The sequence below is a fragment of the Zootoca vivipara genome, chromosome 4, assembly GCF_963506605.1.
Source record: "Zootoca vivipara chromosome 4, rZooViv1.1, whole genome shotgun sequence".
Lineage (NCBI taxonomy): Eukaryota > Metazoa > Chordata > Lepidosauria > Squamata > Lacertidae > Zootoca > Zootoca vivipara.
The window spans coordinates 49,834,921-49,862,338 of NC_083279.1; the positions used below are offsets into that span (position 1 = coordinate 49,834,921).

General features: G+C 42.0%; 1 protein-coding gene across 2 annotated transcripts in view; it reads right to left on the minus strand.

Moving 5' to 3' along the window:
- DYRK1A (dual specificity tyrosine phosphorylation regulated kinase 1A) overlaps positions 1-27,418 on the minus strand; it is a 94,078-nt gene that overhangs the window by 45,974 nt on the left and 20,686 nt on the right. For both annotated transcript variants that reach the window (XM_035116837.2, XM_035116838.2), the window contains exon 2: positions 9,232-9,313. In XM_035116837.2, the coding sequence (XP_034972728.1) occupies positions 9,232-9,241 (10 nt within the window). In that variant the 5' untranslated portion in view covers positions 9,242-9,313. The remainder of the gene's footprint in view (positions 1-9,231; positions 9,314-27,418) is intronic.

Below are 27,418 nucleotides of genomic sequence, written 5' to 3' on the forward strand. Positions count from 1 at the left end.
ATTATCAACCACTATTGGCATGCCCCTAAGCCAGTGTTTCCCAACCAGTGTGCCTCCAGATGTTTTGGGACTACAACTCCCATCATCCCTAGCTAGCAAGACCAGTGGTCAGGAATGATGGGAGTTGTAGTCCCAAAACATCTGGAGGCACACTGGTTGGGAAACACTGCCCTAAGCAACATGCCATCCTAAGGGTTTCTCCCACTTCTCCCACTACTAAATACCTCACAAAGGCTTGATAGCTCCCTTTGTGAAGCCTTTTCTCCCAAACCCCTTGCCCAGAAAACAAATGTATTTCTCACTGAGGTCATTCTTGAAATGAAGACCCTGTTACGTTTCAGTTCTGTACTAAATTTCACTCATAAGTTGCAAAAACAAGGCTGTTAGGAATAACTTGGGTCCTTAGGATATGAAAGTGGGTGGGTGGGTGGATTGTTAACAAAAACAGAATATAACAGGAATAGAGTATGGCTGGTGGACACTTTTACAAACAAAAACAAAAACCTGTGCAACTGCATTTCCTAAGAACGTCAGAAGAACCTGCTGCATTCCCTTCCAGGTTCTTTACTTTGCCCCAATAGATGACCCTCTGCCTCTAGTCTCCCCTCTCTAGTAACTAGGTATATGAGCCAGGTAGCAATGTAATGTATGATGCATTATTAGCTCTTTCTAGTCTGTATGTTTCTCTATTTATGATATTTCTTGACTGTCCTTTACCATAAGGTCCCAAGATATGTTATAAAAATGAAAGACACAATTATAAAATGCTTACAACCATAGAACAAGAAAATTGTAAAAACAAACAAATCCATATATAAAACAATTAAATACAATTCTATACATAAAAGCAATTTAAAAAGATCCAATACAGATGCAGACTAGCATAAAGATATCCACATAAAAGGCTTATTCAACATGGAAGTTATTTTGTAGGCACCAAGAAGGCAGCATAATATGTCAAAGATAACCTGACCCAGTGAGTAGTCAAGACATCACATTTCACACTACGTGCAGATTCCGGGCCAACCTCAACAGCAGCCCCACATAAGAGTGCATTGCAATAAACCAAGCAGAGCATAGAATACAGTGGACAGGCACTCCAGGTCTGGAAACAGCCATAGATAAGCTCTCTTACCAGCCAAAGGTGGTAAAATTCACTCATAGCCACTGAGGTCACCTGGACCTCTAACAACAGATGGATTCAAGAGCACCCCCAGATTATGAACCTGCTCTTTCAGCAAGAGTACAACCCCATTCAAAACAGGCAATTGACCATATATCCAGACTTGTGAACCACCCATTCACAAGGGCTGCCATCTTGCCCAGATTGAGACTCTGGTTGTAGGCCCTAATCCAGTCCACCACTGAGTCCAGGCACTGGTTGGCCAGCATTTGCATGGCCTCTACTAATTCAGATGTTACACAGAAATATGCTAATGACACTTTGACCCAAAACTGCTAAAGACCACTCCCAATACAGATGTTAAATAGCATTGGAAACAAAAAGCTATCCTGTGGCACTCCCCAGCACAACAGCCAGGAGACCAAAATACAACCACTCAGTTGCATTACCAAAACAGTTCCTGGACATAGTGAGATTATTATCTTAGGTTGGTTGGAAAACTAAGTCAGCTCAGGAGAATGTCAAGGTTAAGGGTATCAAAAGCCATCAAGAGATAAAGTAAGAATAATAGTCCCACTCCTGCCATCCTTCTCCCAATAAAGGTCAGAGTGACCAAGGAAAAAGAGTACAGTATTTGCAATTATTGCACTACAACCCTATTTACCACCTTACCCCACAAAAGTGGTACAGTAAGTCTGCAACTTATGCAGGAGTTACATTCCAGAGATTGCACCTAAAGTCAAAATCACACAAAGTCAAAACACACTGGGATTGCCAATGACTTTTTTCCTGGATGCCTTGTCCCCTTTCTGCCCATTTTTATTTATTTTTTAATTGTTAAAATGCCAAGCATGTAAAGCTGAACATGCACAAGTTAAATCAGGCATCCCCAAACTGCGGCCCTCCAGATGTTTTGGCCTACAACTACCATAATCCCTAGCTAACAGAACCACTGGTCAGGGATGATGGGAATTGTAGTCCAAAACATCTGGAGGGCCAAAGTTTGGGGATGCCTGAGTTAAATGCACACAAGTTGCAGGCTTACTGTATTTGCAAATGGACAAATAGTTGCTATGAATGAATGGGTCCAGGTTAGGCTTTTTCAGGAGCTGCTGGATGACCATCTCTTTCAAGGCCGTTGGGATCCCTTACTTCTGCAAAGACACATTGACCACACCCTGGATCCACATAGCCTTACCAACTGGCAAGAGACAATGGTCTGCTTGTCTGGGCAGTTGGAGGAAGTAGAAGGAGAAAAGAAACAAATTGGGAGAACAACCCAAATAGCAGCCAGAGTAACAAAGGAGAGACAAGACCAACCATACACCTACATGGGAGGTGCGGGAGGAGGCCATACCAGACCCCATTCACATACACAGGCAGATTAGAAGGGGGCGGGGAATGGAAAAACAAGCCTTAATAGAGGAAAAGCTTGAGAGAAAACAACAAATCAAGCAGGAAAGACAGACCTGCCTATGTCAAAGCAAGAACATGACAGACTGAAGTGAAATGGTGTATCCTGGGAGTCACCTGCTTCCTAAGACATTGTACCTGCCTTTAGTCACTTGGCAGGGCCCTAAAGCCCAACCCGACTGGGTCCCTACATGCTAGCTTTTCTGTGAGTACATGTGCATGCATATGTGCATATAGAAACATTAGCAGACCCGGAATCAGTAGTTAGTTAGCCTGGTTGGGTTCAGATGTCTAAAACAATCCAGTGTTGAGCTAAACCATTGGGTTTTCAACTTTTGGATCAGAACTCTTTTTCAGGTCCTAGCCTGTTTCAAGACCCAGCAGCACTACCACCACTGCAAATATATAGTGAAAAATTAAGAAATTGGTCCCCAACTGATTGTCTGGATAAAGATTGGGCCCTAGATCTGAAACGGTTGGAGACTATTGAGCTAACAAAGCATGGTTTAGTATTACATCTGAATGTCGGCAAGTGCCTTGGTTGGTTTTCATGGAGCAGGCACTTCAATGAAAGGCATTTTAGCAAGTAAAACATGTCATGGTACTGTAGAATGTGCAGTACATTTTAATACACTGTCAGAAATAATGGCTGCTATAGCTTCTCTTTCTCATGTTGGCAGTAATACTTTGGTCAACAATTTCAAAATAACGAACTATTATTATGCTGTCTGAGTTTCAAAATAGAAATAACTTTTAAAAGTCACACAGCTGCTCAGAAATTTCCAACTCTCAACATTCCAGACATCTATCATTCCACAGTTTGTCATCTCCAGCTATAATCAAAATATTGTCACGAACATTGAATGAAATGCAATTTTTAAATGATCTATACTTTGATTTCTTTGTTAGCCACATGCATCTCAGAAAGGAAAACTTTACTCCTGGAAGTACCCTAATGGAAACAAGTATCACCTCAGTCCACCTACACCTTCCACAAGAGCTAGCATAGTTTTATTACAGTCATACCTCGGTTTGCGACCGCAATTTGTTCCAGGGAGCCGGCTGCTCCCCAAGTTCGCCGTAAACCGGGGGGCTCTTCTGCGCATGCATGAAGCGCCGATAGAGCACCTCTGAGCATGCGCACGCTGTGCAGATCGCTTCTGCGCACCCATGCGCCGTGAAACCCGGATGTAAACACTTCCGGGTCCGCGGTGGTCGCAAACCAATCAGTCGCAAAAGGAGGTGGTCGCAAACCGAGGTATCACTGTACTTGTTTTCCAATAGCTTTTTTCACTTTCAGTTAAGCATACTTATACATATGACCTCGACATTTACTTTCAGTATTTAAATAAAAATATTTTGAAGCTCATAATCCACCTTGGGCACCTAGAGCTATTTTATTTATTACATTTTGAGACTGCTTTTATATATACATTATATATACATGGCCCTCAAATGTTTTACAATAAAAAAATGAAATAAAAAACTTGAAGTATAAAAAACATTTGATTACACAATTCAGTTAACATAGCTTTCCAACCCACAATTTTTATCATAATTAATATATCTTGTTAAACACATAGAAAGTAAATACAGTTAGACAATAAGTAAAAATATTTATCCATCCAGTTCCAGTTCCAAAGCTCTAAAAAACAATATAGGTTTAACTAGTTTTCTGAACAAAATAAGTGAGTGGGATGGCAAGCAATCCTAGAAAGCAAGCACTGTTTTTAAAATCCTTACTCCTACTAGGCTAGCCTCTATGGAATATAGCTGGCTAATTAGAGGCATCAGATTGTTAGGAGTTCAAATATGAAATGTCCAAGCTGTATGGTACGTGCTTGCTACACGGAATACCATGATGTGTAATGGTCCCTGCATTTTGGTTGGTCTTTGCAACCAAATTTATGGTCTTTGGGATATCCTTATAAGAACATAAGAAGAGCCTGCTGGAACAGGCCAATGGCCCAACTACTCCAAAATCCTAGTCTTACAGTGGCCAAACAAATGCCTGTGGGAAACCTGCAAATAGGATTCGAGCACAAGAGCACTCTCTCTTCCTGTGGTTTCCTGTGGTTTCCAACAACTGTATTCAAAAGCACTGCTGTCTCCAACTGTGGAAGCAGAGTACAGCTAATAGCCATTCTCCATGAATTTGTCTAATCCTCTTTTAAAGCCATCTAGGTTGATGGCCATCACTGACTCCTGTGTGAGCGAGTGCCATAGTTTGACAATGCACTACATGAAAAAGTCATTTCTATTATCTGTCGTGAATCTTCCAACTTTCAGCTTTATTGGATATCTATGGGTTCTTTTCTCTAAACTAAAAATTCCCAAATACTGCTACCGTATCTTTTCCCATCCCCTTGATCATTTTGGTTGCCCTTTTCTACAACCTTTTCCTCCTCTATCTACAATACCATTTTTAAGATGAGACAACCAAAACTATACACAGTATTCTGAATGTAGTTGCATAACAACAATATATCAGCAGTTTGATTTCACTGGTTGGTGTTGGGAAATAAGCACGAATGAACAGTGTGCAATTCAATGGATGTGAGGTGACTTGTAATGTGTTGTCATAGGGTAAATGATTCTCCACCTAGATTCATGAGCTGAGTGGAATTATTAACTCTTAGTGATGAAGAGGCATTTTTTGCTGGCATTATATAGATGCAAAAATATTTCAACCATCTCTAAAGGTCTGCAACTAGCCTTCTATAGAAACAGGAAGCTTGGCTAACTAGAGACTTGTCTCGCACAACAAGGCTTTATTTTATTATCTAATATGCATAGATACTTTAATAATAATTATTTGCAATATTTATTATCAGCATGTGGAAAAAACAGTATTTTTCTTCTACATTCTCAGCTAGGTATTTTGAATTTGAGCTTCTACCAAATAAAGGATAAAGCATGACGCTTTTTAAGAGCAGCCTATTCTCTTACTGCTGCAAGCATGGCCCTATATTCTATGGGAATGCACTGATTTACAATAACCAATGAAAACGAAGTCTAAATGATAGTTCTGCCAATAAGCTAAGTGGCTAAGGGCTGCAATCCTATATATATGTACCCATTAGGCCTTACTCCAATGTAAGTAGGTACAGGATTACAGCCTAAATCATAATCTAAAGATAAATTTACATTTTATAATTTAGATCAGGAATTGTCTAACTATTTGTTTCTCAAACAGTCAAAATAAAACAAAAAGTATGTATTGAGGAGAAAAAAATATTTATTGTGTTGCTTGTTTCATTTAAATATAACCTGTAAAGCTGTTTCTGCATGAAGGACTAGTGCAACCAAGAATTGTCAATCAGGAGATCGTTGGCATGCATGCATAAATCCCTCTATCTTCCTCCTTCCCTCAATTAAATATGCATAGGTTTTTAACAGAAGCAAACAAATCTGAAGACCTGCCATGGGATGTGAGACACTGGTATTTACAGCTTTGACAGATTCATATTCTTCTGAATTTCATATTATATTTAAGTAAAGCCTTAATATCAAGTATCAAAATGAATTATATTAAGATAAAGCTTACTGTCAGTACAATCTGTCATAACTGAAGTCATAAATGCTCAAATTTAGGATTTTATATATTAAGTTTATTAAGTAACCAATGTCTTATTGTGCATTAGTCAACTTACACTTAATAAACTGTTAGTTTTGTTACCTCTCAATGAGCACAAATACCAAACACGTCACAGTAGGAAGTTTCCCCTCCTTTAAAGATAGCAAATGTATGAAGCTGAAACAATCAAGTACAGTCATTACTTTTGATACTTGACTTAAAGTAAAATAAAAAAAATTCCTTCAGTAGCACCTTAAAGACCAACTAAGTTTTTATTTTGGTATGAGCTTTCGTGTGCATGTGTGCATGCACACGAAAGCTCATACCAAAATAAAAACTTAGTTGGTCTTTAAGGTGCTACTGAAGGAATTTTTTTTATTTTACTTCGATCCAGACCAACACGGCTACCTACCTGTAACCTGACTTAAAGTACTACCACCATTGCCAGCTGATGAGTTTTCTCTCACCAACAACACTTGGAAATAAATAAATTCTGAATAAAACAATATTTCTGAAGTGTCTAACAGCCAAAGCATTCTTATTTTTTTGAATTAAATTTAGAAGTATATTTCACTCTAACCTGCTCTCTACAGAGGAGTAATGATTACCCTTTCTTTAAGAGTCCATCCACTAGGTAAATGAACCTCTGGTCTTGGCGAGCCTCCTTACAGGAAAGAAGCAAACACAGAACATGCAGCCATATCTTTAGATGAGTACTGGTAATTTTGGTTTATAGGAGCCTCTATTTTCATTAATTTCTTTCTTGGGACACACTAAGTTCTCCAAGGACACAGTGTTTGGAGCTGACTGTCCCAAACTTTAAACAGCAAAAGCAAGGTCTGTACCTTTTTTTATCGCAAAATGCTTCACCTACCCGAGGATTATAAACACAGCAACAGACCTATAGCCTATAGCCCAAAAATACGTAGTAGAAAAATGGAACAAGGAAATTAGGTCTTCTGTGGAAGTAGTAGGGCTGCAAGCACTAGTTAATGTATGATCAGCTAATTAAAGCATTAAACAAAGACTATTTTTCTATGTAAAAGGAAAAATGGTAGGAAATATCTGGCTTTTGAGGACAAGTATTTATATATGTAAAATATGGATACATACACAAAATATGAAGGCAGAGATATGTAAAATATGAAAAAAATATGTAGTTCTTATAGTTATCATACTGGCTTTCTACTGGACCCAGTCAATAAATCCCAAACTTTCTGTCCTGTATCTCATTAGGATTATCAAACAAATTCACCTGAGCAATTATCTATTATCTGCCCTCTACCTGGGTTCTGAAAATAAGTTCAGTTTGAAAGTTCTGGCCAATCTTACACCTAACTCCATCCATACTGACTTGAAAATATGCACTACTTAGTCAAATGGTTCATGTTTCCAAGTAAATGCACATAGAATTACAGCACTAGACTTCAAATAAGTGATCTTGCTTAGTGCCCTTGCAAGTACACAGAAAAAGGCAAACAAAAATCTATTAATTTCATGATTGCCCTCACTTACGATACAATTCTGAAATCATGTGGAAAAGGGAGATGGACTGAGTGATAATATATTTTCAATTATCAGTCTAGTTAGAGCCTTTATTCCACTTATTTGAAAACCAATTTCAAAATGGGAAACATGGTTTCTCTCTCTTAATGATAGCCTTTTAAAATTAAAATTACTTTAAAATTCATTCACCCTGTTTGCAAGGTACTCAAATTTTTCATTGCTGGTCTTCCTTTTTAGTGAGGTCTTTCCTTCCACCTTGAAGAATAGCCAGCAAGCAAGACTCTGTTATGACTAGTACTGTAGTTCTAGCCGACAGCTCCAAAGGCGAGAAGTATCTCCCCAAGAATCAGCTACAGTTTCAACAAGAGGTTAGACCAGGTGTGCCTAACAGGTGGCTGATAGGCCACATCTGGCCCCCAAGAGCTTTTCTGTGGCCAGGAGCTCAATGAATTTGTCATTAAAAAAATTAAATAATTACTTTTAAAAAAATGTTGACTGCTCCACTGTGATGATGCCAATCACTGCCTTGTGTGTTCAAGTTCACCTTTGTCCATCTGATGCTTCAAGAAGTGTGGACACTTTTTAAACACACTTTTAAGCAAAAGAAAAAGGTGGAGAAGAGGTAAGTGGAAAAGATGTGAGAAAACCCAGCTTGTTAATTTAAAAAATATATATCCAATATTCCAGGTAATGGTTAAAGGTAAATCTCAAGACAGCAAAGACTGAAGACTCCACTGCAAACTATATATACAAAAACACAAGATAATCAATGAACCACAAAGTTTTTCAGTTCTGCACTATTCCCCAAAAGCACACTTCATTTGTCTTCTCATTATGAATTGTTTTATAAACTAGAACTTTAGCTAAACAAAAAAGCTTTATAATATTCAGAACTCTAAAGGGGGGATTGTGATGGTTGAAACAATTTTTTTGTACAATATATAGTTTATACATTTACAGTAGAGGTAGGTAACCTTTGGCCTTCCACATGCAGTTGATCTAGAGCTGCCATCATCCCTGACCAATGGCCATGCTGATTGCAGTTGAGGGGAATGCCCTTTATTTTCACTATAAAAAAATGCAGTACAAAACTATCTGAAAAGTAATAATCTTTGCCAACATTATTCTATAAGCCATGTTACTGGGGAGAAAACTATTGTGGTTCACAAGCTGATTAAACTCTGAATAACATGAAACCATTTTTCCATTCTTTTACAAGATGCCAAACTTGCCATTTTAATATATTTTTATCTAAGTTATGCCTCTCAAGCAAGAGTTTCTGATTTACCTGCCCACAACATGCAGCAGAATGAAATGGTAGCACACAGATACAATATAACAGAACATACAACTTCAGACCAATCAGTACCCTAATTAAAAATGTTTTATGTAAGTGGAACAGAACAGTAAATGGTTGAGCTAGAACTTTTCAACCTCATGTGCTAGTTTATTGAAACATGTATCCTGCCATGGTTTCCATGGTGGGTGGAATATAAAGGTAACTAAACACATAAAACTATTCTATTTACAAGTCTGACTTAATAAAATCAAAGTATACAGCGATTAATATAAATAAGGAAACTTATAGGTACTTTGAAACTTAAAGAGTTACCTGTATGCATCGTCTTCTTTCAAATATCATACCATCCTGTGGGGTGGGGGGTGGGGACGTGGGGAGAGGCCAGCAGCAAACACTGTGAACACAAAAAAACATTCGTTACCTGTGTGGATTCAGACACAATCTAATGGGGTAAGAACACAGGAACCTGCCTTATCCCAGGTCAGAGTACAGTGGTACCTCTACTTACGAATATCTCTACTTATGAATGTTTCTACTTACGAACCGAGCTCCATCCGCCATCTTGGATGCGGTTTAGATAGGATTTTTTCTACTTACGAATTTTTAGATAGGGTTGCTTCGACTTACGTATTTTTTCTCCCAATGCATTCCTATGGGATTCGACTTACAATTTTTTTGACTTACAAATGTGCGTTCGGAACGCATTAAATTCGTAAGTAGAAGTACCACTGTATCTAGACCAGTATTGATTAGAGCTGTTCAAAACCTTCAATTCCCTTTCTTTTAACCATTTGAGAAGTGGAGGACACAGAACAGAATGGCCATTCTCTATTACAGTCAGGTGATTTAGTACAGTGTGGCCAATGACCAGCACATTGATATAGCTGCAAACAATTCTGTGTGCAATGGTTCGAAATCTTGGTCAGAGCATTTGAAATCCACACATCAAGAAAACTATCTAAATCATATAGAGAGTTTCAACGCCAACAACATGCATTCTTCTCCACAATAAGTGCAATACACAGTAAAAGTGGCTTTCAGAAATTATGGTTTTCACATGGAGCTGCTGTCATATTGAAATACTTCAGCCATCTCCAAGTGGTAACAACATTATAGTCGGCCTATGCAGGATTCTTTCTATTAACAACAGCTATATAATTTCCTGAATCGACTTACTACCTTAATCCATAGATTCAGAAGGGTCATTTATGTTGCTTTGTACAATGTAACTTATTTTTCCACACTCTGCTTCTTTGTCTACTTCCTATGTCTGCTTACCAAACTGTAGACCAAGCACATTCCTTTGTCATGAGTAGCGCTGGGCGATATCTGGTTTTCAACATCATGATATATCACAAGCTAAATATCATTATATACCGATATATCAACAGTGTCTGAAATAAGGATGGAGTTATGTAGAGGCACTGGCTGGCTTCCCACATTGTGATTTTTGCATAGCGCACACACACACACACCATGATTTGCATTATCTTGCCATGTAAAAAATTATGATACTGATATCACCATATGGATTTCAAACAGGTTTTGGATGATACATCAATATATCACCCAGCCCTAGTCATGAGAACAGACCAAAATCCTGGCTGAACTCTACCATCTTATGAATTCAAGCTCACCTTGATCACCCTTCAGTTAATAAAGTCACTAGCTTAGAGACTAGAAGAATAGGGCAAAAATATAAAGGCACAACAGAATGAAACCAATTCCTCATTAGACATGGACTAACAAATATCTATTATATTATACTCACTTTCTCCTGAAAGTGTTTGTCATACATGAGATCTCAGTCACAGGGACTTTAAAAATAAATAAATTCAAGTACTGTATACATAGTGCCTACTAAAATGAAATCCTCACTGATTTGCAAAAACTCTTATAGGCTTCCTTCATAAAAAAAGGGACCCCTGACCATTGGGTTCAGTCATGACCGACTCTGGGGTTGCGCGCTCATCTCGCGTTATTGGCCGAGGGAGCCGACGTACAGCTTCCAGGTCATGTGGCTAGCATGACAAAGCCACTTCTGGCGAATGAGAGCAGTTCACAGAATAATAATAATAATAATAATAATAATAATAATAATAATAATAATAATAATAATAATTTATTATTTATACCCCGCCCATCTGGCCGGGTTCCCCCAGCCACTCTGGGCGGCTTCCAACAAAACAGAAATTCTAAAATACAGAAATCCATCAAACATTAAAATACAGAGATCCATCAAACATTAAAAGCTTCTCTAAACAGGGCTGCCTTGAGATGCCTTCTAAAGGTCTGGTAATTGTTGTTCTCTTTGACCTCTAGTGGGAGGGCATTCCACAGGGTGGGAGCCACTACCGAAAAGGCCCTCTGCCTGGTTCCCTGTAACTTGGCTTCTCGTAGTGAGGGGACCGCCAGAAGGCCCTCGGAGCTGGACCTCAGTGTCCGGGCAGAACGATGGGGGTGGAGACGCTCCTTCAGGTATACCGGACCGAGGCCGTTTAGGGCTTTAAAGGTCAACACCAACACTTTGAATTGTGCTCGGAAACGTACTGGGAGCCAATGTAGGTCTTTCAGGACCGGTGTTATGTGGTCTCGGCGGCCGCTCCCAGTCACCAGTCTAGCTGCCGCATTCTGGATTAGTTGTAGTTTCCGGGTCACCTTCAAAGGTAGCCCCACATAGAGCGCATTGCAGTAGTCCAAGCGGGAGATAACTAGAGCATGCACCACTCTGGAGAGACAGTCAGTGGGCAGGTAGGGACTCAGCCTGCGTACCAGGTGGAGCTGATAAACAGCTGCCTTGGACACAGAGTTGACCTGTGCCTCCATGGACAGCTGTGAGTCTAAAATGACTCCCAGGCTGCGCACCTGGTCTTTCAGGGGCACAGTTACCCCATTCAGGACCAGGGAGTCCTCCATACCTGCCTGCCTCCTGTCCCCCACAAACAGTACTTCTGTCTTGTCAGGATTCAATCTCAATCTGTTAGCCGCCATCCATCCTCCAACCGCCTCCAAGCACTCACACAGGACCTTCACCGCCTTCACTGGTTCTGATTTAAAAGAGAGGTAGAGCTGGGTATCATCAGCATACTGATGGACACCCAGCCCAAACCCCCTGATGATCTCTCCCAGCGGCTGCATATAGATGTTAAAAAGCATGGGGGAGAGGACAGAACCCTGAGGCACCCCACAAGTGAGAGCCCAGGGGTCTGAACACTCATCCCCCACCACCACTTTCTGAACACGGCCCAGGAGGAAGGAGCGGAACCACTGCATAACAGTGCCCCCAGCTCCCAAGCCCTCTAGACGGTCCAGAAGGATGTTATGGTCGATGGTGTCAAAAGCCGCTGAGAGATCCAGCAGAACAAGGAAACAGCTCTTACCTTTGTCCCTAGCCCGCCGGAGATCATCGACCAGTGCGACCAAGGCAGTTTCAGTCCCATGATGAGGCCTGAATCCTGACTGGAAGGGATCCAAATGGTCCGCTTCTTCCAGGCGTGCCTGGAGTTGTTCAGCAACCACTCGCTCAATCACCTTGCCCAAGAATGGAAGATTTGAGACTGGGCGATAGTTGGCCATATTGGCCGGATCTAAAGATGGTTTTTTAAGAAGCGGTTTAATAACCGCCTCTTTCAGCGGGTCTGGGAAGACTCCCTCATGGAGAGAAGCATTTACCAACCCGCGAAGCCCATCGCCCAGCCCTTCCCGGCTAGCTTTTATAAGCCAGGATGGGCAAGGATCAAGGAGACAGGTGGTTGGTTTCACTCGTCCAAGCAGCCTGTCCACATCCTCGGAGGTAACAGATTGAAATTGATCCCACAAAGCTTGACTAGACAGGACTCTAGCACTCCCCCGCCCCGGCCCTGCTCCCACGGTGGAGTCTACCTCTTCCCGAATCTGAGCGACTTTATCTGCAAAAAACTTTGCAAAATCATTGCAGGAGATCATGTGGCCCATACTGGGCCCGGATGGAGCAGGTGGTTCCGCTAAATTGCGAACCACCTGGAAGAGTCTCCTGCTGCTGTTTTCTGCAGATGCGATGGAGACGGTGAAGAAGGTCCTCTTCGCCGTCGCCATTGCCACTTGGTAGGCTCGAAGTTGAGCTCTAGCCCGTGTCCGGTCTGATTCAAAATGAGTTTTCCGCCACCGGCGCTCTAGCCGTCTCAATGACTGTTTCATCACCCTCAGCGCCGGGGAAAACCACGGGGCTGTCCGGGCTCCATGCAATCTGAGAGGGCGCTTCGGAGCCAGACAGTCAATAGCGCTGGTTAACTCCGCATTCCAGCGGGCCACCAGGGAATCAGCTGAAAGGCCATCGACATGAGATAAAACATCCCCTACCACTCTCTGGAAGCCAATTGGATCCATTAAGTAGCGGGGGCGGACCATCCGAATCGGTCCCACCTCCCTGCAGAGGGGAAGAGTTGCGGAGAAGTCCAGTTGCACCAGAAAGTGATCTGACCATGGCACTTCTTTTGTTTCACTTTTACTTAATGTCAGATCACCAACATCCATAGAGGTAAACACCAAGTCCAAGGCATGTCCGCGGCTATGAGTTGGGCCAGACTTATTCAGGGACAGCCCCATGGTGGCCATGCTTTCCACGAAGTCCCGAGCGGCTCCTTGTAAGGTCGTGTCGGCATGGATGTTAAAATCCCCTAAGACAACCAAGCTAGGTGTCTCCAGGAGCACATCCGACACGACCTGAAGCAGCTCGGGCAGGGAATCCTTGGTGCAGCGGGGAGGTCGGTACACCAAAAGGAATCCTGTACTGCCCCTATTGCCCAACTTCCAGAACATGCACTCAGAAAACTCCATCTTACCAATAGGACGCCTGGTGCAAACTAATGACTTCCTAAAAATCACTGCAACCCCCCCTCCCCGCCCAGATGGCCTGGGTTGCTGTGCATAAGAGAAACCTGGTGGACAAGCAGCGCCAAGAACGGGCCCATCGGCTTCATCCAACCAGGTCTCTGTCACACATGCCAGGTCAAATCCTCCATCCACAATCAGGTCGTGAATGGCAGTGGTCTTATTCATCATCGACCTGGCATTGCACAGCAGCACCTTCAGGTCATGTGGGTATCCCTTGCTGATTCCAATATCCGTCCGGTCAGGACCAGACCCGGAGGCAGGGATAGTCTTCAGACAACGACTAAGTCTGCCTCCTCGGTAATGACATGGTCTGGTCTTAGCGTAACTCCTCCTCCTACCCGTGACCACTGAGATCGGTTGTCCCAGTGCATCCCCCCCCTGTGGAATCTGCCCCAGCCATTTTGCTTGCTGGGACCCCCTCCCGGGCAGCCCTGACCCCTCCCCTTAAAAACAAAATAAAACCTCTGTAAAAAACAGCAAGAACGGAACAAAAGAAAAACACAAAAAACACAATAAAACAATAAAACCAAAAACAATAAAAATTACAATACACCAAAATTTAACATATTCCCACACCCAACTAAAAATCCCTCCCACCTACCACCCCAAAGAAAATACCCTCCCACCTACCACCCCAAGAAAATAAAAACATAAAAATTCTTTAAAAAGCATTTTAAAAAGAACTCTGTGCTGTTTTAAGTTCCCCTGGGCAGCACCAGGAGCAGAGCAGCGGCGGCAGTCCTTATGAGGCCCTCCAGTCCCCGCCCTAGACCAGGTGGAAGGAGGCAGGGACAGGGCCTGTGGGCACTCACAGCAGGAGAGAGTCCTGGGCAGCACCCACCACACAAAAAACACAATAAGACAATACTAACCAAGAAACAAAAATCACAGAAGTAACAAAATTTAAAAAATTCCCAGACCCAAGTAAATAACCAACCCCCCAACATAATGTGTTTAAAATGATAAAAGGAGAATTTAAAACATTTTTAAAAGAACTCTGCACAGTTCAGAGTCCTCCTGGACAGCAACAGCGCTGGGGGCAATAGTCCCCAGCAGGGCCGCCAGGCCCCGCCCTAGGCCAGGTGGTGAGAGGCAGGGACAGGACCTGCAGGCACTCACGACAGGGGAGTCCTCCTGGGCAGCAGCAGCAGTGGAAGCAGCAGACCTATTTGAGGCCTGCCAGGCCCCGCCCTAGGCCAGGTGGTGAGAGGCAGGGCCAGGACCTGCAGGCACTCACGACAGGGGAGTCCTCCTGGGCAGCAGCAGCAGTGGAAGCAGCAGACCTATTTGAGGCCTGCCAGGCCCCGCCCTAGGCCAGGTGGTGAGAGGCAGGGACAGGACCTGCAGGCACTCACGACAGGGGAGTCCTCCTGGGCAGCAGCAGCAGTGGAAGCAGCAGACCTATTTGAGGCCTGCCAGGCCCCGCCCTAGGCCAGGTGGTGAGAGGCAGGGCCAGGACCTGCAGGCACTCACGACAGGGGAGTCCTCCTGGGCAGCAGCAGCAGTGGAAGCAGCAGACCTATTTGAGGCCTGCCAGGCCCCGCCCTAGGCCAGGTGGTGAGAGGCAGGGACAGGACCTGCAGGCACTCACGACAGGGGAGTCCTCCTGGGCAGCAGCAGCAGACCTATTTGAGGCCTGCCAGGCCCCGCCCTAGGCCAGGTGGTGAGAGGCAGGGCCAGGACCTGCAGGCACTCACGACAGGGGAGTCCTCCTGGGCAGCAGCAGCAGTGGAAGCAGCAGACCTATTTGAGGCCTGCCAGGCCCCGCCCTAGGCCAGGTGGTGAGAGGCAGGGCCAGGACCTGCAGGCACTCACGACAGGGGAGTCCTCCTGGGCAGCAGCAGCAGTGGAAGCAGCAGACCTATTTGAGGCCTGCCAGGCCCCGCCCTAGGCCAGGTGGTGAGAGGCAGGGCCAGGACCTGCAGGCACTCACGACAGGGGAGTCCTCCTGGGCAGCAGCAGCAGTGGAAGCAGCAGACCTATTTGAGGCCTGCCAGGCCCCGCCCTAGGCCAGGTGGTGAGAGGCAGGGACAGGACCTGCAGGCACTCACGACAGGGGACACCGTTTACCTTCCCTATTTATCTACTTGCACTTTGATGTGCTTTCGAACTGCTAGGTTGGCAGGAACTGGGACCGAGCAACGGGAGCTCACCCCGTCGCAGGGATTCGAAGCGCCGACCTTCTGATCAGCAAGCCCTAGGCTCTGTGGTTTAACCCACAGCGCCACCTGCGTCCCAGGCTACCATCATAGTACTTAGGTATTTAGCAAGAACTTAGGTAGCTGCTTAATTAAGCAAATGAAGCTTCCTTCTTATTTATGGCGTTTCTAAGAAAATTACATTTTATCACTCTCCTGTATCGGTCTCTACACTCACAGCACACAGTGTAACCTTCCAACAGTTTGACTTCACCCCCAAAGGTGTGTTCCTCCATTGTCTCTCAATACAGAGGGATGCCAACAACATTTTATCACATGTGCATGCTAATATACTCAGCTAAACTATAGACTTTGAATCTGATTTTCCTCTTAAGTTATAATTTATTGTCTAGAACTCTCACTTTTACTAGAATGCAGATTGGGGACCTGTGGCCCTCCAGATTTTGTTCAACTCCCATAAGCTCCACAATGAGAGTTGTATGAGTTGCTTAAACAAACTATAACACACTCTCGGTGAACTCCAAAATATTAGTTATCACTATGAATAGGAAAATTAATTGATAAAATGTGGATGCTAGATAAACAAACCAAATCAAGCTTATGTCATAGTCAGTTAATTACTCATTAGACCTATTTTACACAGAAAGGGATGATATCCAACTAACTTGTTCCATCAGTGCAAGAATCTACACATGTGCAACAAAACTTCCCCCTCTCCTCTCTTCATACATGTCTTTTGTCCCAGATCTGTTGCAGAGGACTGGGGAGGGGGGAACCCAGGACAGATTTAGGAGGCACACAGGGGGATAAGAGAAGGAAGATCCATTGTGCAAGTGTAAACCTTTGCACTGATTAGACAAGTTAACTGGATACTGACCAAAATGCTTTAAGTCATATCACACAGTCTACAGAAGACACCTTTTCTGTTGGATTTAAAATAAATTACAAGCCTACAAACCTAATGGTACTGAGCAACAAAGGATATGTAACATCTTTTCACTATACTATAACAACAGTAGATTGGTGGTAGAAGAAGCTGAAGAGCTGAACATATCCAGTGGATTAATTTTTTTTAAACCTTTGAATGGCAAACCCTATGGCATGTAGTGAAGAGTGTATATATATATTTTAAAACCTTCAATTTTGAAATACATTCACAGTGTGGAATACAGGAGGAGAAAGTGGGGGCTGCTGTTCAAGAAAAACAAGTCTAAATCTCCCTCTGGCACATGGAAATAGTTGTACAGTGGCACCTCGGTTTAAGTACACAATTGGTTCCGGAAGTCTGTACTTAACCTGAAGCGTACTTAACCTGAAGCGAATTTTCCCACTGAAAGTAATGGAAAGTGGATTAATCCGTTCCAGGCGGGTCCACAGAGTACTCAACCTGAAGCGTACTTAACCCGAAGTATGAGTGTAATTGGTTCTGGTAGTCCGTACTTAACCTGAAGCATACTTAACCTGAAGCGAACTTTCCCATTGAAAGTAATGAAAAGTGGATTGATCCGTTCCAAAGCGTACTTAACCCGAAGTATGAGTGTAATTGGTTCTGGTAGTCCGTACTTAACCTGAAGCATACTTAACCTGAAGCGAACTTTCCCATTGAAAGTAATGAAAAGTGGATTGATCCGTTCCAGACGGGTCCACGGAGTACTTAAACTGAAAGTACTGAAACCGAAGCGTACTTTAACTGAGGTATGACTTTATACTTCTTTGGATTCAGGACAATCTGGTCCCAGTCCTTCCTAACAAACTTACTTTTAGTAAGAAGTCCATGCAGCATGCTACAAACAACAGCATGCTTAATTCTTTTGTGTTTATAATTGCAAGATTTATTTTACTGGCATTTTCAGTAGTTTATGTTTTGCCAGACAACAGCCTTTATATTATGATAAACTTTCTAAGAGCTATAGTTGGAAGGTAATGGTATTGATTATTCAAAATATGTAACACCAATGAAATAGTACTACAACTTCTAAAAAGCTTTACCTACATGCCAAGACAAAGAAATTTAGAAAAAGTTGAAAAAGCTAGTGAATTTTTAAACAGATCCAACTCAAAATACAGTCCATAACACTAAACATTTTACACCAGGAATGGGGAGCCTTTGGGACTCCAGATGTTGCTGAACTACAGCCGCCAGAAGATTATGTGAGCTGTAATTCAGCAATATCTGTAGAGCCAAAGGTTCCTCACAACTGTTTCACACTGTTGAAAACAATTATAAAAACAAACTCACAATTATGATATACCCCCCCAAAAAAATACTAGCCCACCTTCCCACTCATACCTATCAATTTTTTTTTTACTCAAAATGGAGAACTGAACAACTTGTGCAAAGTTTAACTTCCTGGATATATAGAAAGCATTCTTACCACAGGTGATCAGATAGATTGTTATATAAATGTTTGTACAAAATAAGATATTAAACAGTTTTCTGCTTTTGAACACGGAGCAACGGATTCAAACTACAAGAAAGAAAATTCCACCTAAACATTAGGAAGAACTTCCTGACAGTAAGAGCTGTTCGGCAGTGGAATTTGCTGCCAAGGAGTGTGGTGGAGTCTCCTTCTTTGGAGGTCTTTAAGCAGAGGCTTGACAGCCATCTGTCAGGAATGCTTTGATGGTGTTTCCTGCTTGGCAGGGGGTTGGACTGGATGGCCCTTGTGGTCTCTTCCAACTCTATGATTCTGTGATTCTATTATTCTACTGTATATTAAATCCTTGATTTAAAATGATCAAAAAGCAACACCAGCATTGTAATGACGTTTGTTTCCTTTAAAGCAAGTGAAAATTCTTCAACCAACCACAGCTGATCACAAGCCAGAAGGGTCTCATGAATGCAGAATTAAATTCCCATGATAGAAAGATCACACATTCACAGGAACTAAAGTGGGAGAAAGTACTCAATAATAGTAACAAAAATGAGGAAATAAAAGTTTAAAATAATGGTTGAAACCAAACACCAAGGCTACTACAACATAGACTTCCTTCAATATTAAACACCATTTAACTCACAATTTAACTATGCATGGGATTAAGGTTTCTTGCAGAAAGTCTAATCCAAGTAAGGCTATTTGCACACTTACACAGAGGAAGTAGCAATTACTGAAACACAATGGATGTTGTTGTTCTGTCACTTTTTAAATGGCACAATGCAAGCACATGCAAGCGTAATAGCACCAATGCTATTTTTAGATTTTCAGCGCTATTGAGCTTGTATACACTGCTGTTTCAGCCCTCAAGTGCTGTGAGAATACTGTTCACAACTGTAAAAGTGTGTTGTTTCCACTCTGAGGCTCCTTAATTTAAGCAGCCAAATTCCATGCAACCTGAAAGCCTCTTTGCGCTGCTCTCAACTAAAACAGGAAAACGGTGATAAGCAACAAGACCACAAAATGCCCCAAGTAAAGATCAGTAGATAAGAAATACCAATGCTCCACTATTATGATCATGATCTGTAAACATGCACTTCCCTCATGCCACCGTGAAATATATCTGGCAAGAGGACAGCATACATGCACTAGAGTCCAGAAGGGGTGGGGGACTTGTTAGGGTTGAGAAAATTTGATTTCTATTATGCCACTACAAAGAGTCAATGGGATATTTTGTATTATCCCATCTACCAATTTCATGAAAAAGGGTTGACAGGAAAGAAAAGTGGGCTACTTCTAAACCCAAACTTCTCTCCTTCAGCACCAAAGGACAGCAGAGATCACATTCACTACTGTAAAAATCAGAGGGTTTTGTCTGAGGGCATATGCTACAGGGCTTCTCCAATCAAAGCGTAACACATCCGTGCTCACCACCCAGATTCTTTTGGTAGCAAATGCTGTCTCTTCTCACTGTATATTTGAACAGGGGGTTATTTGCCTCTCAGCCTGGTTCACAGAACATCCATGTGCAAATCCAAAGGGCACAAACCATGCAAAGGTAAATGCTGTGAAAGTGAAAAATCCATATACAAAACCTAACGTTTCTGTGCTTGAGTTCATGGCACTTCATGAATAAGTTTATCAAACTTATTAAATATTGAAGGACCAAACAACTAACAAAGTCAAAGGTGCAGTCTGGCATCATATTTAAAATCATATGTAGCATCCATTGCACTCACCAGGATTGTGGCAATGGGAAGAGTAATTCTTTCTACCCACACCATTGTCCCAAAATCCTCTATCCTGAGATTGCTATTTGACGCAAGAGGAAAGTTAGTAGGGAACAGATAAGTGTGATTAGACTACCCTGTCCAGGAGCAGTTGCAGTAAGTGAACCAGCCATAGCTGGTGAAAGACACTCCATGGGGCAGAAATAACTGAGAATCTACGGTAGCCCACAAATCTCAAACCTGCTCATTTCAAAGGAAAGCAACTAACTGAAAGTGTGATCCATCTGCTCACAGCAACTTAATTTTGTCATTATTCAGGTTGTGTTTACTGATTAGAACAACCAAAAATATCCCTGATCAAGTAACACAGAGACCTAGTTCAGAAACCATTGTTTCCTGTTCTGGGAATATGCCAAAATGAGCCTTGGCTCACATTCTACCCTCCTTCATACAGGAGGGGAGGATATTTGTAACACTTCCTTTTGCAGTTTGGAACAACCCAGTTTCCCACTGCTTTCAAAACAGGAAAGTGATTTGTTCAAACCACAGTTAGCTAGAAAGAATAATATTCAGATGGAGTCCATGGGGAGAATCAGCAGAGAACAAAAGTACAGCAAGGAAACAGTACCACGGACAGCTCTGAGTGAAGCTGGGAGTGATTCAAGGTGGAGACTAGTCAAACCTCGGTTTGCGACCGCCTGTTTGCGACTGCTTCGGTTTCCGACCACCGCGGACCCGGACTCCATCTGGGTTCCGCTTGGATGTGCAGAAGCGATCTGCACAGCTCACGCATGCGCAGAAGCGCTCTATCGGCGCTTCGCACACACGTAGAAGTGTGCCTCGGGGAGCGACGAACTCAGGGAGCGACCGGCTCCCCGGAACCAATTGTGGTCGTAAAGGGAGCCTGTATTTGCAAAGAAGGGCAAGAGTTCAGGCAGGGAAGCACAGATAGCTCCAAGTGAGACTGGGCAAAGCTCAAGCTGGATGCAAAGCATCCCAAAGCAACCAACTGGAAGTATTACTCAAGCAGAGATCTGGAATCAACTAAGTTGAGGCTTCCTGTAAGGCTTGTTGCCCCTAACTCCACCATCTGCTGAGAAAATGGCTCCTCAAATGCTAACTTCAGCTGGACTAGAAATCATTATCTCTGTCAAATATCTGGAAGCAAAATACTGATAATCTAGAATGGAGGCAGGACTGACTCCTGGGGCTCTTCTCACATAAGACTATCTGGCATAGTAATTTCTTCTGAGGCCTATTGTGAAGATACATTGGCACTTAGCCTTTGCCCTCGTCAGTCCCTTTAATTCAGGGGCCCCCAACCTTTCTGGGCCTGAGGCACATCTGAAAATATAAAAAGTTGCTGTGGACACAACAAAATACCCATTTCACAGAAGAAAAACTGTTGCAAAACATCTACACCCCACTCCGAAATAAGCAGGCAACATCTCTCCTACAAGCAAGTGTCACACTCATCAAATAAAAGCAAAACGCAGGAAGCAAAAAATACCTCAATTTCTTAAAAAAAAATAGAAAAGGAAGCATGACAAGGACCAAGTGGGATGTCTGAGAGCTTTGTGTTGTCCATGGGCAACATGTTACTCACTTAGGAACCTCAGCAGCCTGACTAGGGCCTGCAATTTTCATAACGTGGTGTTGGCTTTGATAATGCAAGTGCTAAATGAAAAAAAGTAAATGTTAATATACACAACATACAAAACATGTATGAATTATGAGAAACACATAATATAAGGGAAACTGATTTTATTTTATACCAAAATAAAAACTTAGTTGGTCTTTAAGGTGCTACTGAAGGATTTTTTTTCTATTTTGCTTTGACTCAGACCAACACGGCTACCTACTTGTAACTAGAACTATGGAAGGCACCACATTGAGCCGCATGAAATGGAAGTCCATCAATTTATACCAAAATAAAAACTTAGTTGGTGCTACTGAAGGAATTTCTTTCTATTTTAATCACTGAGGTTATATACCATTCCTTTAAAGCTGAAGTGTGATATACTGTATATTCCTGCGTATAAGACTACTTTTTAACACAGGGAAATATTCTCAAAAGTCGGGGGTCGTCTTATACGCCAGGTCGTATTTCTTATACAGCAAGTATATCCCAGACTCTATATTTTAACTGGAAAAGTTATAGGCCCAGTTGTCTTATACGCCGGAATATACGGTAGTCTCTATTTGGAAGCTCTGACTAATTTTGCTGCTATAAAAAGGCTACTATTAACTCCAAAAATTTCCTTCTTGTAACTCCATTAAGACACCTAGTAGTTTTGTTTAGCTAAGTTATAACCTCTTCCCAGAAACTGTTTTGGGGTTTGTTATTTGTTTACAAGTACATCATGGGTGAGTGAAATTGGGATCATTTCCTCAACATTTCCAACCAATATTGCTAACTACAAGGTATATAGTTGCTATTTTTGTGGTGCCATGTATATACAATATAAAATATTTGGGGAAAATTCTTTTATATTAATAAAAAGGGAGTTGCTGGATCCTTTACAAAAAATCTATTTCTACTGATCATATGAAAAGGTTTATACAGCCCCCCAGGTCTCCAGCAATTTTCAAGTGGTACACACCAGACGTTTTCAACCTTTTTGAGTCCACAACTCCCTTGACCAACCACATTCTTTCTGTGGCACCCCTGTGGGGCTCAGGAGCTCAGTTATGTCACCCCTTGCCTGCAGAGCTGGCTGCCTCTCACTCTTTTTAGAACACCCTCCCTTGCGGAATGTTCCCCCAGCCTCCTCTCCTTTCCTCTCCTCTCCCCTTGGGAGTCCCCTGGGCAGCTGCTGCTGCCGCCTCTGGTATCTGAGCTGCCCCAAAGAGAAGTGCTTTGTCACACTGTCCCACAGGGGCCTGAGAAGAGGATACCCCTTGCCTTAGTGCCCCAACGGAGACTGGCCAAAGGTGAATGTGAGGTCAGAACCTTAACTTGGGAGGCAGCAGCGGGCACTGCTAGGCCTGCATAGCAGAAAGGCTCCCCTTTGGCACCAGGCACTCAGCTCCCAGGCAGGCCTTGCACACAGCAAGCACAAGAAAGGCCAGAGCAGCACTTGCCTGCCTGCCCGGCCTCCCACTTGTCCATCCATTCTCAACAGCTAGCGCTGGTGGACTGGCTGGCTGGGCTCCCTTGCCCACTTGCTTGCTTACTCTGAGGCCGCTTCAGCTTCTGGCAACCAGCATCCCTTGGCCAGCCCGAGGCAGCATTCGCCTGGAGAGCTTGTAGCCAGGGCTACTGCAACAAACAGCTGTGGAAGCCTTTGGGAAGCAGAGAAGGCATCAGAGGAGGGAGGAAAGGAAAGAGGTATGGAGGCCAGTGCTGCCCACAGCATGCCTGACTATTATTCAAAGAGACCTTCCTTTCTGGAAACTGGGCTCACAACATATATTAGAGAGAGAAAGTTGATGCCAACTACATAGTGAGCCCCTGATCATTTTTCAAAAACTGCTTTGCACTGTGCCAGAATAAAGAGAAACCCATTTGCACTGAATCATTAGGGTGGGGTAAGAAGTAGGCTAAGAAAGGAAGTGAAGGGTGAATAGAGTCAATTGAAGCAGAAGGAAGGGAAAGCAGAGAAAGCAGCCCAGAGTGGACAGATAGAAGGATAAATCAGAGGAAGCAAACACTACGAACAGCTTACTTTAGTTTCAATCTCTCTGAATGAAGCAGGGATTCACTCCCCACTTTCCTAAATACAGCACCAGCCATTATTCCCATCCTCCCTTTCCACCAGATGTCTCTCTTTCTGCTCTTTCTCCTGAGCTCGGCACTGAATGTGGAGTCCCTATTTCACCCACAAATTCTACAAAAGGAGTCAGCTCAGCTTTCTGCTGCTGATTCTCAGGCTCTGTAGCCACACTGAAAGTGAGTCTGTTGGTTTGGAGATTCTCAGGGTATGATATTGATTTGGGGGAATAGCAACCAAAGTACAAAATATGGTCTAAGACGTGGGAAAGGAAGTAGTCCAGAAGAATGGGATGAAGTCAAGAAGGAGGTGTTTGAGAAGAGTGAGAAATGGGCAGAGAAGCATTGCACATTACCAAGAAGCTACAGAGGCAGAGAAGATATTGATTTGAAATTGTTAGCCGAATCTTATGCTGCAGGTCTTTCTCTATGTTCCATGCAATGGAAAATACAGGAGCCAATAGACACCAGAAACTTGAACTTGAAAACAGCCTGACCAATGAAAAAGACATTCCCTGAGGAAGGAAAAATCTGATAGCAGTATCAGATAAACTGATGATACAGACTCTTGTGGATTTTGTTTGTCCTCATCTAAGCCTTTGGCTCAAATTAAATTATACCTTGTAAAACAGCAGAGGCAATGAACCCAATATGAAGGCTGAACACAATACAATGCCTTCGTCCAGTCAGAGAAGTATGGTGAAATGATGTGAAAGAAGCACCTACCAGGAAAAAGTCATGAGATGAACTAAAAACAAATGAAACTTTTAAGGAAAAAGTAAGGTACCTCCACTACCTAGGAAATTAAGAGTGCTTATTCTGGGGGAAGCTGAAAATAAGTTGCTCTCAAAAATTATTTCACAGCAACCCAACTTCATTCCTTTTCACCCAAGCTCCTGCTTACCTATGCTATATGACCTGCTGTTTTCCTTAACTGTTAATGAGCTCCCTTTCCCTGCTTTATATTTCTGCTACTGATACTAATAAGAAAATGGACACAATGATACAACAGCAGAGTCAGTTGCAATGGTCAACGTAACAAAAGCCAGTTGTGCACAGGAATTAAAGACAGAAAGAACTCCATCTGGAAATTATGCCATTCCAAAAAAGGAAGAAAATGCTTCCAGTTCTGTAGCTTTCAGACACCCAAGATCAAAATTAATGTTCTATATAGAAATAAATCTAGCTTAAACTATATATTACTTAAATATTGCTGTTATGTGGAAATATAGACAAATATACAGAGGAATCCTAGAGAAGAGTTTTTCAAAACCACTGGCTATGAAGCATCCCAAATAACAAACAATGTTATTTAAAATATTTATATTCCACCTTTTAAATATAAGATCCCTCAAGGCAGCTAGACATGAGAACATTCAGAATACAATCCTATGCACATTTACATGGAAGCAGCTTCCACTAAAAGCTTCTCTTCTGACTGCATACTATTTGATATTGCTAGTAGGTAGGGATCTCAGAATGTGAATAAGTGCATGATGGAAAGGAAGTCAATATAATAAAATGCACAATGTTTGCATATTTTATATGCCTTGATATGAATTTGCAGGACTTTTCTAGGTACAGAACTTTGCATTTTCACTTGAAAAACACGTGCACTACTGTCTGCAAGATTGAATGATTAAATTGCCATTACAAACTTTGCCAGCACAAGCAGGGAAGTATCATATCAGAGCTAATGCAGCCTTTAACTGCTTTGACAATTTTTAACCATTCCTTATAGTGCTAAAGTACAGTAATTTACACTACATACTCTGTTCCACTACTATTTTTACAAACAATGTATTTTACAAATTAGTTTTTACTAAGTTCTAAATTACAAAACACATATTCTTCAGGGTGGATAAAAGTTGGGACAATTTACAAAATAAAAATTCGATTAAAAAAAAGTTTAAATCAGTTTTAAAAGTTCTAAAATAACCATCTGTTGGCAGGTGAGGCGGATTACCATCTGCCATGTATAATCTAGTTGAGATCCCTGCATTGCAGGGGGTTGGAATTCCAACTCTACAATTCTATGAGGTCCTGAGAGCTCTGGGACAAATAATAAAACTTTTGTGCCAGTCCTCTACCATTCAGTACTCCAAGTATTCCTCAACCATCACAAGGTGCAAATTTCCATATAAAATTTTAATAAATCTAGTTAAAAATTGATGTTTTCATTCTTTTAACTTTTGAAGCTATTTCTACCCCATAGGAAAACTGAGAAAACTGAAAAACAATGAACATAAAGTGCTCGGAGTCAAAGTGACCTTGCACAGCGCCCTTTAAATTCTTCAGTTACTCTTCATGCATATACTGTATATTCCTGCGTATAAGACTACTTTTTAACCCAGGAAAATCTTCTCAAAAGTCGGGGGTCGTCTTATACACCAGATCGTATTTCTTATATGGCGAGTATATCCCAAACTCTATATTTTAACTGGAAAACTTGGAGGTTGTCATATACACCCAGTCGTCTTATACACAGGAATATACGGTACATTCTTAGGATAAAACCTGTTTTTAATGATTTTTCTCACAAGAAACAGACAGGGTGAAAAAGCAAAATAGACAAATTACTTACCATATACATTACCGTATATGGTATTATGGGTCAATAGCACACCAAGGAATTACAAAATCCCTGTACAAACCTGAATTTATAAAATGCTTCTCTAATGGGAATGTCTCCTTTGGCCTACCCCCGATCCTAGCTATCATTTTGCTTACTGCTTACTAATTCAGCTTTTGGGTTCACTGCATCTGCATTTGATTGCAAACATCCTGCATCCTCAGCCCTGCAGGTAACCAGACACAGAAAACTGCCTTATACAAGTCATACCAATTGGTCCACCTTGCATAGTACTATCTACAGCACACTGGATGGTATTTCATTACCTGTTGTTGAGAGCAGACCCACTTAAATTAATGAACATAACTTGCTGCCATGGACCAATGTGCAATGCACAAGGAAGATAACTGTGCAGAAGTGAAGGGGTAGAGACCCATCCTCCCTGGAATTCATCGAGTGGCCAAAGCACTTGAAAACAATTGGTTGTTGCGAGGTGGGGCTTCCTTGTGGTGCTCACTCTGCACAGCAGCTTTTTCCAAATAATTTAATTATCTTTAAATTTGAGATAAAACCATATCTAATACATTTAGCAGGATTGTTTGGTGTATGTGAACTTTTCTTCTGCTACTTGCGTTACATACAAATGCAGGACAGGGTGTGGATGAAATGAAACAAATTAGGTCAGCTACTTAAGAGGGGGCCTTTTCAGTAATGATACTCCACCTACCTTTAAGTTTCAAAAATGCCTAGCAAATCTATACACTTCAACAGCATACAAGGAAGAAGGAAGGAAAACAATATAACTGAATTAATATTAAAAGTAAACATACACACAAAACGCAAATTTGGGTCATTTTGTTCACAATCCCTGGAAATTATTAGTAGTAGTACTGGAATTGGGGGTAGTACGGTAACATTCCCTCCCCCCAGCTTAATTATTTTATTTTATTACATATAACAATACAAATCCCCTTTTGAAATAACATTTATTTATTTAAAAAAAATTATACTGCTTGTAAACATCTAAACGGTTTACAAGAAATATTAAAATTAACAGAAAAACAGTTAATTAAAATTAA